The sequence below is a fragment of the Mobula hypostoma genome, chromosome 25 (genome assembly GCF_963921235.1).
Source record: "Mobula hypostoma chromosome 25, sMobHyp1.1, whole genome shotgun sequence".
NCBI classification, from domain to species: Eukaryota; Metazoa; Chordata; class Chondrichthyes; order Myliobatiformes; family Myliobatidae; genus Mobula; species Mobula hypostoma.
This window is the reverse complement of record NC_086121.1, coordinates 12,712,987-12,730,843: the sequence shown is the minus strand read 5'-3', so window position 1 is coordinate 12,730,843 and position 17,857 is coordinate 12,712,987. Positions and strand designations below refer to the sequence as shown.

General features: G+C 38.6%; 1 protein-coding gene across 1 annotated transcript in view; it reads right to left on the bottom strand.

Annotated features, from left to right (window-relative positions):
- Positions 1–16,251, bottom strand: part of prdm16 (PR domain containing 16) — a 760,985-nt gene extending 744,734 nt beyond the window's left edge. Inside the window, exon 1 of the mRNA XM_063033179.1 lies at positions 15,879–16,251. Within this exon, the coding sequence (XP_062889249.1) occupies positions 15,879–15,915 (37 nt within the window). The 5' untranslated portion in view covers positions 15,916–16,251. The remainder of the gene's footprint in view (positions 1–15,878) is intronic.
- Between the last annotated feature and the right edge of the window lie 1,606 nt (positions 16,252–17,857).

Below are 17,857 nucleotides of genomic sequence, written 5' to 3'. Positions count from 1 at the left end.
TCTTAGGAGTTTTTAGGGATTGGCAGATATATCCAGAGTCCAAAAATTAATTAATTATATGGAAACCTAAAGTAAAGTTTGAGAAATGATGACAAACTTAAAGATCATAAAACAATGTTAAGACAAAGATAAATCACTTGCTGATCTACTGGGTTTTAGAATTTATCAATTACAGAAGTAAACAGGACAAGATTATCGTCATATATATCCAATTGCAATTAAATCCCTTGTTCACAAGGTCTTGGCAGAGCAAGCAGAGTAGATGCAATATGGCCTCAATGAATACAAATACAAAAACAAATCCAAAACAGCAGAATGGTGCATTGGTGGTAGTACAAAATAAACTGAAGTGACAATAACTGAGGGAGGTAAAGTTAATGCAACAAAACTGTGGCAGAAGTAAGAGGAAGTGGCTGTGACAGAGGAAGCTGGGTCCTAAACCAATGGCAGGAGAATGTGGCAGAACCAGTGGGAAGTGGTTGTAACAGAGGAAGCTTTTTCATAAACCAATGCCAGGAGAATGTGGCAGAACCAATGGGAAGTGACTGGAACAGAGGAAGCTTTTTCATAAACCAATGCCAGGAGAATGTGGCAGAACCAATGGGAAGTGACTGGGACAGAGGAAGTTGGGTCCTAAACCAATGCCAGGAGAATGTGGCAGAACCAATGGGAAGTGAGTGGGACAGAGGAAGCTGGGTCCTAAACCAATGCCAGGAGAATGTGGCAGAACCAATGGGAAGTGACTGGGACAGAGGAAGCCGGGTCCTAAACCAATGCCAGGAGAATGTGGCAGAACCAATGGGAAGTGAGTGGGACAGAGGAAGCTGGGTCCTAAACCAATGGCAGGAGAATGTGGCAGAACCAATGGGAAGTGGCTGTAACAGAGGAAGCTTTTTCATAAACCAATGCCAGGAGAATGTGGCAGAACCAATGGGAAGTGAGTGGGACAGAGGAAGCTGGGTCCTAAACCAATGCCAGGAGACTGTGGCAGAACCAATGGGAAGTGAGTGGGACAGAGGAAGCTGGGTCCTAAACCAATGCCAGGAGAATGTGGCAGAACCAATGGGAAATGACTGTGATGGAGGAAGCTGGTTCATAAATTAAAGCGGTGGGGATGAAGTTAGAACATATGATTTTTTTTTCTTTATTTGTTCACGCACATGGACAATACTAGCAAGGTCAACTTTTAGTGTCCTTTCCAAATTGCCCTCTGAATGCTCACCAATTCTATGTCATTTCAGAAGGCCTAGTAAAACCACACATTTGTCATTCATCATGGACAGCAAATAAAGAATCACAACTAAAATTTGGAAAACTGGGACATCCTTTAAAAACAGTTATCATAATTTATACCCTTCAAGGGATGTTACAAACCTGACCAGCACATTCCAGCCACAGTTGGCCTGCAGTAGCAATGGCGTTCCAGTGCAAAATTGGTGGCACTGTTCAAGCAATCTCTCTATGGCAGCCTGAGACTGAAATGGAAAGGAGAGGAAACAGTTGGGGAAGAGGTGAGAAACAGTAAGAGGGTGATAAATTAATGTGGGGAAGGAGGAGATCCAGTGAGGGGAATTGGACTACCTGGCATTCTATGAGGGAGCTCCGGAATTAATGGCACATGAGGCCCTATGCCATCAAACGGCCTGAATGGCTATAATGGTTGGCTGGATGGATGGGTGGGAGGGGAAGAAGGGTTGGACAAGTGCCTGGAATTCTGTCCAGTGCTATGAGTGTCAGCCATTTTCAATAAAATAATATTCACAGAGAAAGTAGTGCAGACAACTAATAGAGTGCAATGCAGTACAGTATTCCAGTCATGTCCGTTTAAATTATGTAGAATTCATTTTCAGGAAATTACTTCCTCATTTTGTTGTGAGTAAATTATGAAAGGTTGAAGTTGCAATGTATTGATCCAATTAAGTACTTAAAACAAGTTACGCAACCTGATGATGATATCTCATGAGGCATGTTCAACAGAAATAAAAAAATATTGAAGTAAATTATAACAGAATGCATCCTGTTCAATTTTCCATTGGGGAGACGCTCCGCAGAATTTAGTTTAAACGGTAAAACAGGCACATTTTATTTTTATGCTCAATTTAAGCATAAAAACTGATGCATCTAAATTTCTGGCAATTATTGTACAGAAGTTAGACTTCTGCACAGCAAAGATGCATACATCAAGATGTTCTTTATCAAATACAGCTCAGTATTCAATGCTATCATCACCTCTAAATGAATCAACTAGCTTTAAGTCCTTGGCCTCAATACTTCCTTGTGCAATTGGATCCTTGATTTCCTTACTTGCAGACCTCAGTTAGTTCAGATTGACAACATCTCCTCCACAATCTCCAAAAGCACAGGAGCACCACAAAGTTGTGTGCTTAGCACCCTGCCTTACTCACTTTACACTTATGACTGTGTGGCTAAGCACACCCCCAATGTCAAGTTTGCTGATGACACCACTGTCGTTGGTCGAATCAAGGCAGTGATGAATCAGCATATATGAGGGAAATTGAGAATCTGGCTGACTGGTGCCACAACAACCTTTTACTGAATATCAGCAAGACCAAGGAGCTGATTATTGACTTCAGGAGGAGGAAACCAGAGGTCCATAAGCCAATTATCTTCAGGAGATCAGAAATGGAGAGGGTCAGCAACTTTAAATTCTTTGGTGTTATAATTTCAAAGGATCTGTCCTGGGCCCAGCATGTAAGCGCAATAATGAAGAAAGCAGGGCAGCACCTCTACTTCCTCAGAAGTTTGCAAAGGTTCACCAAGACATCTAAAACTTTGTCAAACGTATAGATGTGTGGTGGAGAGTATATTGACAGGCTGCATCACTGCCTGGTATGGAAACATCAATGTCCTTGAATGAAAACTCCTACAAAAAGTAGTGGATATGGTCCAGTCCATCACAGGCAAATCCCTCTCCACCACTGAGCACATCTACATGGAGCTCTGTGGCAGAATAGGAGCGTCCAGCAGCAGGGACCTACACCATCCAGGCCATGCTCTCTTCTCACTGCTGCCATCTGGAAGAAGCTACAGGAGCCTCAGGACTCACACCACCAGGTTCAGGAACAGTTACTACCCCTCAACCATCAGGCCCTTAAATCATAGGTGATAACGTAACTCAACTTCACTTGTCCCATGGCGGAACTGTTCCCAAAGCCTATGGACTCACTTTCAAGGACTCTTCATCTCTTATTCTCAATATTTATTGTTTGTTTATTTATTTATTTATTTTTCTTTTTTTGTATTTGCAGTTTGTTTTCTTTAGCATGCTGGTCTTCCTACCTGTTGGGTGCAGTCTTTCATTATTTCTACTATGGTTATTGGATTTACTGAGTTTGCCCACAAGAAAACAAACCTCAGGGTTGTGTATCGTGACACATATGTATTTTGATAATAAATTTACCTTGAACTTTGAACTTCAAAATGCTCATCATTAAGAATATGTTAAAGGAATTAATGTTTACAGACATACATCCAGGCTGCACTTGCACCAAAACAATTATCTGGTATTTAGTTGAAAACATGGCATTATAAGACATGCAATAATACAATTTGTCTTGGAAATTCAGCAAATTAATTATTTTCAGACATTTTCCTCAAGAAAACTTCATGGGAATTTTTATACACCTGCTCTAGAGGGATCCACTCTATTTAGATGGGACACCATAGCCAATGTTCATGCTGTTAGGCCTTGCTGATTCAAGAGATCAGCTCGATGAACTACAAGTTGAACCTGGGATTTTCTGAGTCGTTGTGGTTCAGCTATTCCTTCCATAACCTTTCTTGAATAAAAAAAACATTCATATTGAAATAGAGCTGCTTATCGCTCGGATTATCTCCTCTTCTGTACACTTAATTATACTATACTTCTATTCTTTCCCCCTAATTGCGTTAATTCTTCCTGGCAATATTCATACAATGGATGCAACTTCATTCAAGGTGCTTCATCAATATAGTGCCCCCCATAAACTTAAGTGGAGTTAATCCTGTCGTCAGTAACATCTTTGCATGGACGCTTCCTGGAACGGGTAACAGACAGAAATAAAGGCAAGAGTTGAGAAAATTCCCTGCTCCATACTTACTGATAACTCATGAAGATGAGAAATATAGATAAGGAATTAAATCTGGGTATTTTTGCCTAGATATACCTAATTTGCAAAATTGACCATTGGACCGTTTATTGAGGAATATCTTACAACACACTTTTTCTGGTTAAATGTCATTCAAGATCCTCTAGTGAATGGCAAGATCAACATTAAGAACCAAATTGGACGTCTCCGTTGAAGAGTGACTACAAACTCACTATACATTGGTGGATAATAATACACGGCTTTCCTGAAATGCATATATAATATAGAATAACCCTGTTCAGATCAGAAGGGCTTGTATTGGTTTGGTGAAGATGCCCTGTGCAATCTGTGCAGCTAACCAGCAGCAATGAAACACTATTTCATTAACAAGATTTTCTCACCTTTCTGCTAAGTTGCTGGCATTATTTAACATCATTCAATTTTTCCTGGCAAACGAACACTCATGTCATTTTTTTAAAATTGAAGGAGCTGAAACAAAGCAGCTGATATCAGTCTTAATTATAGAAATTCATATTATTATGGAATTGCCCATAAAGCAATGCAATCCCAAATCTTTTTAAAACTGTCCCTGTACACAGCCTCAGTTAATACATTTTTGGGAAGAATACACCAACAGCTGAATTGTTTCAATATATAATGTGGCAGGTAATTATTTTTCTTGATGGTGTAAGTGGAAAGTAATGTTTTTTTCATATAAAGACCAATAGTGTATCCAAGAGAAATAAATTTTTCACGTAGTGATAGTATTGTGAATTATCTTGAAATAAATGTATATGTATGGGTAAAATTAGTCTGGTTATTTGACTCTATTCCCTGAGCGTTCTTCAAATTGAAACTGGTTTTCCTCCCTGATGATCAGAGAAGAGACATGGAAGAGCCTCCACACACCTCTGGCAGCATTAATTTTTAAAATGTGACACAGTGAAAGAATGAGAATGTTTTAAAATGCTATGAGAAATCACATGAAGCAAAGAGTTGGATTGTGATACCCTTTAACACGCAAATTGCATGTTAAGTTTAAACTTTCGAAGCTTCTTTAAAAGAGACAAATGAGCCAAGAGCTTTCTCAACTTATAGATGTTACAAACCCACTTATCAAATATGAGTGTTGCTAACTCTGCTTGAAATACTTCAAGAGCTGCAGGATACTGTTTTAGATTTTTTCTCTCTCTCCAAGTTCCCTTGAATCTTCCCGTAAGTCTTCTCTGTCAATTCTGAATTACATTTCTTGTTTCCATTACCAGTAGAGCATCTCCTGGAAACAGACTTGCACTTGGCTAGGCGAACATTTGGTTTGGACAAATACTTTCAACAATAGTTACCTTTTGCCCAACTTTTAAAATTGATGTTGTCGACAGAATTCCTGGTTACATTCCACCAGTTTTAAAAATCCATTATCTGACACCACTTACTACTTTTTTTTTGTTATTTTTCTTTTCCTAACTTAACTGTCTCCTGCACTAGTGTTGGTCTTTTGCCCAGACCCTCAATGAAATGTTCCAAAACATACCATGAAACAGAATAATAATAACAATATTAAGAAACTCTATGAAATCCTTCTTGATAATTGAAGATCTCAAGATTCTATGTGCCTACAATCCTAACTGCTGACTCACAACTGCACTGCCAGATTCAGGTCAAACCACAACATCTAGTTCACTAATGATACTACAGTAGCTGGCCTCATAGGCGACAATGATGAGTTGGCATACAGGGTGGAGGTAGGGAGGTTTGTCAAATGGTGTGAGAACAACGGCTTGAGTCCCAATGTGGATAAGACAAAAGAGATGATTTTGGACATCAGGAATGCAGAGGTCGACCACTCTCCATCGCACATCAATGGCTTTGCCTTGGACAAGTGAAGATCTCAAAGCTCACATAATGGACTATCTATCCTGCACCCACAACACCTCACTGGTCAAGAAGACAGAGCAGCATCTACACTTTCTGGGGAGATTGAAGCATGCAAGGCTCCCCAGACCCATTCTAACAACTTTCTATGGAGCACCATTACAAGCGTCCTGCATAGCTGCATCATTGTGTGGTCGGGAAACTGCAAGACATCAGACCACTTGTCCCTAACGAGGACAGTGAAAACCACCAAGGGGATCATCTGGATCTCCCTCCTCCTTAATTGTGATATTTACTGGGAGCATTGCAGATGAAGGGCCCAAAGCACTGTTGAGGATCCTAATCGCCCATCCCACAGTCCCTGACCTGCTAACATCAGGAAGGAGGTACAGAATCATCAAGACTAAAACTGCCAGTCTGGGTAACAGCTTCTTTCCTCAGGCTGTAGGACTAATAAATACCCTGCCACTGCTAAGGTCTTGTCATTAGGGCTGCGAGCTGTTTACTGTACTGTTTATTTGTGCAGCACACTACATGCATTTCTAATTATAGTTTATTAACTTATTTATAAAAATATTTTGGTTTATGTGCTCTGTGTGATATATGTTGTGTGGGTGCATCCTGGACAAGAAGAATATTGTTTCATTCCATTGTGAATATGTACTGTCAGGTGACAATAAACTTGAACTTGAAGAATATGCCAAGTGAAGCATTTCATTTTTGATCATAGATTTAAAATAAATGTTTAGGCTCTTAGGCGGTTACCTTTAAATCTAATTTTGTAATACAAACAAGATAAACTAACTTTATAAGAAAACTTTGTAGTATGCATGTAAAAGTTACCTTGAAAATAAAGAAATGTATTTGTTCCAAATTTTTAACTAATTCATACATTTTTGTAACATATTCATTTACAGATTATGGATGCTGTTGACTGAGCCAAGATTTACAACCAGAGTCAATACCAATTTGTGCTGTTTTAGTAAAAGTTTGTTTCAAGCAGTCCACATGGTAGGGCAGCCATGCATACCAACAAAAAATGCTACCAGTCCACTGTAGTGCCCGCTTTATTAATGCAGCACAACAACATTTTACAATAAATTTTGCTATAGAAGGTCGTCATTATAGATTACCATCAAGTTCATTCCTTTCCATAAACCAGACAAAAACCAGCAGGTGGGCCAGTTTAGGGCTGCTGCTCTTTATGTCATACTTCATTCATTTAGGAACATTTGAAATGTGTGTACAAGAATACCCAAACTTGCTAACTCACATCCTCATAAAAATTTGACATGCATTTGTAATACATATATTGGATTATAACAAATAAATAATGTTAATCCCTATAACTAACCCAGAAATACCTCTAACCAGTCTCCCAGGCTTCAATTGATCCTGGGTAATCACAGCGCAGTATTTAAACATAGCAAAGCAAATATCTAACTTTCAGTCTCCTATCACCAGCACATCTGCAATTCTAACATCTAACTGGGAATTATACAAATTACATTAGGATCCAACAATACTCAAAAAAGAGGTGTAGACATTTATCTGATATTAAATTGAACCATTGATTGGATAGGCCTGCATCCCAGAGGTGTCTTGCCTACTTTCAAAGATCTTAGTTGGTCATCTGCAACAGTCTTTTATAGCAATATGTAATGTAATATGTTGGCGTGCCTGTTAATACTGTGCGACTATAGAATGTCTGTTTTTTAGGAACTGTATAAAGAATAAGAACAGTTATTTGGGAAATTTTTGAGACTGTGATGATGAAATCCTTCCCTATTTAAGCTAAAGTATTTTTATTAAAAACACAGTATTTTTAAACGCTGACTATCGAGCTCCCACTACGGAGATTTCCTCAGGAGAATCAACTTAATTGACAAATGCTGCCTGAAACTGATAGATTGTAAATTAGCACAGCAAGTACCCGCAGGATGTTCAAGTATAAGTAAGTTTACAGTACCGGACAACTCACGTGATAGCTTTCCCAAGTTTAAAATATGGTTTATCATACCTATTTTTGTTTATTCCTTTTATCGCATGAAACTGCAGTAGTTTCGTTTTCTCTTATGTTTGAAATGTTATGTGTTGTTAAGTTTTGTATCCCAAATACCAACCCTCTGTCTCAGTTTTCTTGCAGTAACAGCACAGTTTATTTTGTTAAATAGGATTAACAAGCCTGCTTTCAGGAGTTTTTACGCCTGCGCATTAACTTCTCGCAGAAGGTGGTAATTTATGACCCGGCGCACTTGACATTGGGACATTGCAGGAATAATGAACAATAGACAAACAGAAGAACACGAGCGTGCAAGCCCTTAGATAAAAAAAACACAAACACAACGCTCTCTGAATAACTAAATTCTATATATTTGAACACATTAACATAGATTAATTAAACTATCAATTCGATTTCTATTATTTAGTGGAAGAAACACTTTTCGCAAATGGTTTCGGACCATTTCTGCGATTATGTTTTGAGCTCAAATAGGACGAGCAAGTAACAGAAGAGGATGAGAGAGAACAGAACCAGTTGCTCGTCGCAATGAAATAATGCTCAATTATTTAATCAAATAAACCACACAAGGCAACGTGAAATGCGCGCCCCAGAGGTTTTAGTGATGAGAAGAACCAAATAATCCAGAAAGAAAATAAAGGAATATAGATGCATCTTCACTAATCACACAAACGAAAAAAATGCGCGCGTTTGTGCTTTACCTTACATCGAGATAATAATCAAAATACTGCAGTCAATCAGTATTATAAGAATGTAACATGAATGTGATTTTTGAGCGGATATGTTAACAGAAAAGACGTTATAGCCAATAAGTTGTTTAATTTCCAGCTCCCAGTTGCATCATGAATTGATCGCTCCACACTTGACCTCAAAGGTAAAAGAACCGGGGCAAAAACACCAAAGGCTAGGTAAATGACAACAACCCTGGTGTTTAGTGGAGAAAAAGAAAGATATGAAAAGCTCAGTGTAAAAGGGCTTCGATGGTGTAATGTACGTGGGACTTAAATATGTTTCTGCATTGGAAGTTTTGAAACAAGTACTGAGATGTGTACATACCTACGTACAGCAAGAACACAAATACTATATTTGTCTTGGTGTTCCACAGTGAAACGTCAATTACAGTTAGAGTAAAAAACATAACCTGTCCATATAAAGGTTTAAAAAGCTACTTCCATATCATTCACGGGATTGTCGCAAACTACATCGAGGCCAGTGCGCTGGTTTTACACCACCGAAATTCACTGGAACACATTGAGGAGTGAAAAATCTGGAGTTCAGTTGGTTGGGAGGGAAAATCACAACATATTAAATGCGGATTTTTATTTTAAAGAAAGGGGCGTAAACATTAGTTTCTAGTTTGTTTATCTCCGTTATCTGCAGTACATACAAACACGCTTATTCTCTTCAGTGCTCCGCTTGACAAACCCCCAACATGTGTACCGAAAGCTATAATCAGAATCAGGTTTAATATCACCGGGCATTTGTCGTAAAATTTATTGTTATGTGGCAGCAGTGCATGATAATAAAAAAAAGCTAAATTACGGTAATAAGTGTATATAGATTTAAAAAGTTAAATTAAATAAGTAGTGCAAAAAGAGAGAAAAAAAAGTAGTGAGGTAATGTTTAATGTCCGTTCAGAAATCTGATGGCAGAGGGAAAGAAGCTATTCCTGAATCGCTGCGTGTGTGTGCCTTCAGGCTGAAGAACACATTCTCCATACCAGCCAATGAATTAAGCAGAATTGCACGTTTGCTTAAATATTCCACATTACTCTATGCTTCCATTAGGTGCAACAGAACTTTCCTGCGGTAGAGTTTTATCGGATTGATAAATGTACGAGTTCATGTTAAAAACAATGTAAGTAACAATTTATGAATTGAAAATAATAAAATGAATATTAACTATGGAGGAGAAGTGGAGGTGGTCAGCTTATACAACAACGTTAACGAGGTTTAGCTTTATTTGATGTTTTAAGAAGATATCTAACAAGTGGTCGAAAATTTTTCCAACTCCGCTGGGGAGGCTCCTGATACTTCCCTGCGACGAAATCAAACGGTGCCGTACCTGCAGCGCTGAAACTACAACTTGAAAATGTGTACATTTTAATTTGTATTTCTCAAACCCCAACATTTTATTTTCTATCCAGATTCGTGTTATAAATGTATACAATCAGTGTTAGGATCATTTCCAGCACTTAAAAATATGCACAAAATATTCATGCACATGGCCAACGCCTAGGATGCAAAGATTATTTCGTAAAATAAGAACCAAAGTTGTATTTTACGAGGTTGAGCCGGTGCAAACAACACTTACGTTGAAGACGTATTAGGTGTATGAATGAGAACAGCAAGTAGCTCCCAAGTTCACACGAGAAATCGAACCACAATGGATTTTGAGAACTCAAAAAAGACTAAATTAAAGATACCTCAAAGTGTGTTAGCATATAAGCGCGAGTGTAGTCCATAACATTTTTCCGATTGTGAATAAGAATGGCGAGAGTGAATAAAAGAACTTTCATGTACGTAGACATTGTTATGTGACAGTTCATGTATGATATGTCAGCGACTGAGTGCCCGTGTGTGGCCCTGTGAATAACGTGCAAACGTGTGTTTATGCGGGACATGTGACAGCGTGCATATGTGAGCGTGGTAGTGTACGTGCATAGACTAGTGATCACTTCTATTTGGATGCCAATACATGGCACTCCTTGGGTTTGGCTGTGACACAAATCGCACCAAAATTATACTGGTTGCACTTGATGGCATCTTCGTCATTCGCAACCTTCTCGAAGAAGAAAAAATAGAGCAAACTGAAATAGTCACGGTCTTGAAATTTCGCGCTCATCGTGCCATATTCGTAAGTGACTGACAGAGATTACGGCCCGACGTGAGACATGAAATGTTGCCAGAGTCAATATAAAACCGAGGGATGGACATTGTGAAGTTGCTGCTGAGGTGTGCACCGCGGGCGGCGAATCATTTATTTGTGTTAGAGAATGAAGATAAATACTGTCAATAATGGGGTATTTTTCCAGAGAAAGAGAATGTGCGGCACGGTAGTGTAGTGGTTAGCGTAACGCTTTACAACACTAGCTACCGCTCCCACTGCTGTCTGTGCACAGCGTCATTTCAGAATGTACACAGTGTACCTTCAGGAGCGTGTGCGTTCTATCCGTGACCGCGTGGGTTTCCTCCGCGTGCTCCCGTTTCCTCCCACATTCCCACATTCCAAAGACATACAGGTTAGGGTTAGTAAGTTGTGGTGGGCTTATTAGCACAGGAAGCATGACGACACTTAACTGGGCTACCCCCTGCACATCCTCGGACTGTAGTGAATGTTGACGCAAGCGACACGTTTCACCGTATGTTTCGATGTATTTGTGACAAATCTGAAATCTGATCGGAATCTGAAATCCAAGAATAAAAGGAGGAAGAGGAAGTCGATCGCACGTGAAAAATAGAGCTGGTTAGGGGGCGGGAGAGAGAGAAGTGGGAAATAGAGAGAATGGGGGGAAACTAAAGGAAACCGAGCGGGAGCTGTTCGAGATGAAGGGGAAGTTGCGAGCAAACAAATGGTGTGAGTGAGTGCGAGTGTGTCAGGGAAAGAGAGAGAGAGAGAGAGAGAGAGAGAGAGAGAGAGCGAGAGAGAGAGAGAGAGAGAGAGAGAGAAAGTGTTCTGAATTCAACCTATTTCCCCTGCACTCTGACCCGATTGCCATAGCAGCATATTTCCCAGCTTGTAATTCTGAAAATTGTCTGATTGCTGAGTCAGATTGTTGTAAGGAAATCAAACGGGGGAGGGGACAGGGGGTTTCAAGGGAGGAGTCAAAATACAGTTAGAACACAACAAACGGTTTTTTTTCCTTGCCGATAGCGTCCTACACAAACCAGACCCCTTAAGTGTTTCCCCTTTGCTATTCTCAAAAGCATGCTTACAAAGCTTTTTTTTTTAATTTTGAAAATGTACCTCTGTAAAATTAAGCTTTAACTTGTAGTGTTTTAAAATTACAACTATTATATAAATAGAGGTTGAATTTACCGAGAAAATTCAATTCTTAAACATTCAGTTTCCAAAAATGTACAATGCAAATGTGTCAAAATGTTGTATTATCTTACAGAAGGTGTTGAGATCCCCTTAAAGTATGCAAATATACAGAAAAAACATTTTTAATTAGTAGGATAGTGACATCACAGAGTTGAAAATACCTATACAAATTTTTCGATAACTTATACTGAAATGGTCAATTTTCACATTGATCCGTCGCTCTATTCCAATCTACTTTAATTACATAGAACTATATTCCACTCCTTTTCTATTTTGTCAGATTCTCTTATTGTGACAAATAACTCAATTTCAAGTTAAGAGCGTTCTAATCACTGGTCCTCCTCTCTTGTATATGAATTTTATCCTGTCCGCATTGATTCTAGTCTCTCAGCCCCCGGGTGCAGTAATTGCTTTATTGGAAATCCATTACCGTAGCCACTTTCCCCCGTGCAGCAGTTAAACATCTTTCACGACTTTTGTTTACTGTTTCAATTACTTGGTCTTAACAAACAATCTATTACCTTCTAAACATCTAATCATAAACTCAAGCAATTAGCACGCTGATCTGGTATTTAAAACTACGCAAGAACCGTCGATATAAATTTACCAGAGTCTGTTTGCTGTAGTATAGTCACAATTTTTCGGGATTTACGATATAATTTGTTATAAAACAGTGACATACTGCAATGCAAGTCCTATATTGTTGATTTTTTTCACCTCACTCTTCGAAATAAGGCTGGGCAAATACCTTCATATATTTGTTAAACTAAAGGTGATCTCGGTTTAAATCATCCAGAAACCACAAAAGAATCCAAAGAGGTTTTTTTTTCTCTCTCTCTCTCAAACATGTTCTTTATGGTCAAGCCGATAGCTGGAATTAGGCTAGCGTGACTTTAAATAAACACGCCGATGTTTAAAATCACATTAAAACTGTAAAGATCCTCCTGTAAATCTCCCAGGTGCGCTAAGTTTCGAGTGCGTGTACTTTAAATACGTGGTACTAAAGCATGAAAAATAACTAATCTCTCCTTGAGGTGCCTCAACTCAGAGCTACAGAATGGAAATGTTTACAGCTGTTCGTTCAGCTATGTATTAAAATATCTGCTTAAATAAAACATCAATGAATCTCTCAAATGATAGGCGACTATCGATTGCATACCACAATTTCCCTTGTCTTTCAACCAATATCATTCGGTTCCATGTTAATTTCTTATTTCTTGTTCAAGCATTCTTTCATTAAAAATGCAGCTTAATCTTTTGTGACCGTGAATATTAAAACTCGTTAGAAATAAACAAAGGTGAAACAATTTCAGATACATGTCTACACATAGATATTTTATAAAATTCTATATGTGGACTCATAAATATGTATGCAACGCACACATACGGCCTTTCTGTGTGGCCACACACAATTACACATGCTGAGCGCTATTGCAGCAGTGTCTGGTAATTTTATTTATTTATTTTCAGCTATGTTCAGCGTTTTCCTCCCCCCCCCCCCCACCTCCCGCCACACCACGCACCACTCCTGCTCTCACTAATGCAACCTTCTCATGAAAACCATATTGGACAACAGTTGAAGTTAGTAGCGCGGAGGCACATTTTATCACTTCCAAGTCTAATCTGGGGAGCAAGTAATGTTTTACACGTGTGTTGTACCGCATTCTTCCACCGAAAAACACGCCACCAAGTCCCAGTTTAACGCTTCGGTCGGACTGGAGTGTTCCTTTCCTCATCTCTCATCCGATATGTACAACTACTATCTTTGGAAAACAAAATAACTATCAATTCATTTCTTGTTGCGAGCCCATATGAATGTAATCAAACCTCTCGACTCATTTAAATAAAATTTTCTTCGTGCTTGAAAGCGGCATTTAATACACATCATATTTAATGGTAATAATCAGTCATTCGAGCTCAGAGGGGACCAAATCACGCAGACTAAACACACAACTTATTTACAAACAAAACAACTTAGAAAAATACTGGGACATGGCCATTCATCAAACAATTTCCCTACTTACCAGGAACAAAGGCTATTTCAATACAAATAAACCGTGATCCACAATTATAATCAACTTCTTAAAAATGTAGTTAAATAGTCGTCCATTACCCAATGTTAATTAATGCAATTAACAGCGACAATTAAATATTTTAAAACCCTTATATAATATTTGTATCCATACACGTACACATATATTCTAATGTAAATAGTTTTTGAGAAAAACAATCACTTCTGTTATTAGGCTATTTTAAAAGTGCCTCAGTAAATATATTTTCCTCATTAGAGCTTTGAAACCAGACCATTGGACACGAAACCTCTCCAGAGAATAACAGAGAATAAATGGCAATCTGTCCATCTAGCATAAACTTGAATTGCCTCCATCATTTTTGCAAATTACTCGTCATATTAATTAATTGTGGCGTAGATTTATCAAAAACCAAGAATAAAAATAGCATTAACATATCAAAATAGAAATATTACTATCCCTAGATATTCACTGATACATTCGGCTACAAACTTTTTCTGCACAAGGAGGTTACTGTTAACATTGCCGATGTTTCAAACTTAAAACTTAAATATCTTGCATCTCTTATTTTTAGTAAGGTTATATGCAGTTAAGCTGATCAGCATTCTCCGCAATTTCAGAAAGTAAGCCGATGAGCAGAGACTCTTAAATTGAAAGTAGAAGCAGCGCCGATACACACTCACGCTGACCAACACGGTCATGTAAGAGACGGAAACAGAAAATGTGGTTCATTGTAAATCTTTCAGAAATACGAATAAGGAATATCCTAACTCATTTAAAGAAAGTAATCAAATAACGGAAGCTCGCACAGATCTAACTTGCGTTCGGCTTCAGAGAACCGTCTATACTCCAGACATGTGAATATAATTTCATTTAAAACATACACTGATGTTTTTCTTTGGGCTATATGGTTAAATATTAATGTCCACTGTAACATTTGACACAATGCGAACCAAAGTAAAACGCAAGTATAAATTAAAATATCTTGAAGACATATAAGACTTTGTTAAACTCCTTCCAAGATCCGAGAGTGTCTTCCCTCAAAACCCCGTCTCACGATCTGGCATGTTTAAATTGAAGTTTAAAGTTGTCAGTTGTGTTATTCCAAATGGTTCCCTACAAATCTTGTGCGATTCGCTGTCGCATTAAATTTACAATTCCCCGAAGCAACCCTAAAACATTACTCTCCTGATTTTTCAGAAACCCGGGTAAGGCTCGATTTCTAATAGAGCTCAGTCTATTAAACCGACTCCCCTAAGATATTTTGCCCCCTTTCAACCAGAGACAAGCAGTTGGCCACCAACTTCCAGCTCTTCAACGGTGCTCTAGCGCCCACTATTTAAGATTCCGGAAAACTGTTCGTACTTTGCAATGACTCGATATATGTTTTTTTAAAAGTTGTATATCTTTTCGTCAACTAGAATAACTTCAATTTTATTTTTTTGCTATTCCTCTCCAACTTCTCAACCTCTCGGGTCGAGACGCAGGGGGATGGAAGTTTCTCTTGAATGAGAGAAATAAACAAGGTATGAAAACTTGTGCAGAAAACAGAGCTCCGCGTCGCTCTTGTGGCCAGAGCGTTCAACTCTTAAGTTCTTGCGCCCGAGCCTTTTTGCAAGCCCATGGTACACATCATTCTAATCGTCCCCGCCGCACCGACATCATCTGGAGGAGAAAATACATTCCTGATCGCTTCTTCACAAAGACCATGTGTGTACAGCGACCGTCTGGAGCAGTTCTTGTTTTTGGAAGGTCTTTTTGGAAGCTTAAACAGAGGATCTAAAACAAAGTGCGGAGAGATAGGAGAAGAAAATAGGGACCTACTTTTGGCCAGTTTTCTCGCCCTTGCCTTGGATCTCATGTTGTCTGTCGGCGTTGGTCGTGATTTCAGAGAATCGCACACGCTATCTCCCTGGCATTGTCAGTTTGGACACCTTCGCACATGCGCACAGAGCCTTCAATCTGACACCATCACGCAGGGAAAAGTTTGAATATATTCATCATTTGGCCGCGATCTGTCCTCAACTCCATCAGACCAATTATCTCTGCGCCCTAACGCCACTTCACACTTTATTCCTCTCCCACTTGTTCGAATCGCGCTTCTAAGCCATGGGAAGTGCTTGCACGGTAAAAAGGAGTTTGTCTTTAAAGAAAACTTTTCAAAAAAATAAGTATTTTAAAATTCATGAATAGAAGATTTGTCGTGGAAATTTATTTATTTAAACTAAACGTAATTTATTTCAGTGCACGTTACTTGTGTTAAAATGTGTTAAACTAATTGACAGCAGTCGGCAGATTTATAGTGCATACTTTTAGCACAACTGATAGTGGCAGGGCAGCAGATTGGCATGCTATCCTCATTCAATAACGCGCCCTAATAACCCCCATCAGTTATGACAGTATTAATTAAAGCTATCGATAGCTTCAGCCGAATGAATAGTCCAGGAAAACAACAGTGATTTAACACCAGGTGCTAGAGCAATGGAATAATAAACACGGTTTTGGTACTGCACAGTCATTGGAGCTAATTGGCGCTGAGAACCGGGCATTTAAACGGACATATATTCTCTCTGTTCTTATTCTGAAGCCCAAGTAACCCTTCCTTCCCTAACGTTATGAGTTATTTTAATGAAGGAATAAAATAATCCGTTATTCCTGTTAATTCTTCTTTCCTAAGAATAGATCTTATAACTGGAGACAGAGACAGAGAATGAGTGAGAATGAAAGTGAGAGAGAGATGGGGGGGGGGAAGAGAGAGAGAGAGAGAGAGAGAGAGAGAGAGAGAGAGAGAGAGAAGCTATGTTTGAACACAGTAAGTGCTTCACATTCCTACCCGTATGTTATGTACGGTGAGCTTCTTAACTAATTCATTAGGATATTTTACTGTGGTGGCGAATTTTAACGCCTTTAAAAAGTACTACCGGTTAGATAGGTAGGACCTGTTTTAATTCATCGCCTATCAATGGAAAATACATGAAATATGCGGCGCAAGGAGTTATTTCGAAATGTAGTTAGCACAGTTATGTTTAGTTTAATTGAGATAGTTAAATGATCAAGAATCATTTGGATCTTGAAAAACGCAATAAAAACTAAGTTTACTTAATTGCGATTTTATAATTATTGCGCTTTTATGTAAAGGGACTAAGTTATTTAATATCATGGTTCCATCCATGCCAGACTCTCTTTGAACTTCAGGGGGGAGACACATTCCAGGCGCCACGTTTCATGCTCACAACCAGTACAGGTTATTTGGATGGTCGCTGCATTATCAGTGTACACCTCTTCAATATCACACGCAATTAGTGCAAATAAAATCCAGTTAATTTCAGATTTAGTTTCCAAAAATCGTTAGCTAGTTGAAACCGATGCACTTCGGCAAATACTTTATTTATTGATTTATGGTAAATATATATGGTATAACATTGCACGCACGCACAATGCCAAGGTTGGGCTGTAGATGCGCGTGTGAATTAATGGTTCGAGGACAGAGCTCTTAAAGCTGTCCTGGAGGCATTTCAAATGCTTTATAAAAATATCCGTGCTTCTCTTGATGAAATGTACTGTCACTGTATACTGATCATTTGTTTAGAAGGCTACAAATATGCAATTCTAAACAGTGTTATAGAAATCCTCCGCTTTATTATACTGCATGGTGTTCGACTGAAAATCCTGAGAGAGGGAAACGACCAGATTTTAATAGAGAAAATGATAAACACAATTTCAATCGATAATTTTAAATGAACACCATTTTCGGACAACCCATATATTTACAATTGCGAGTTTTTATTCTGGAATGCCTGCGT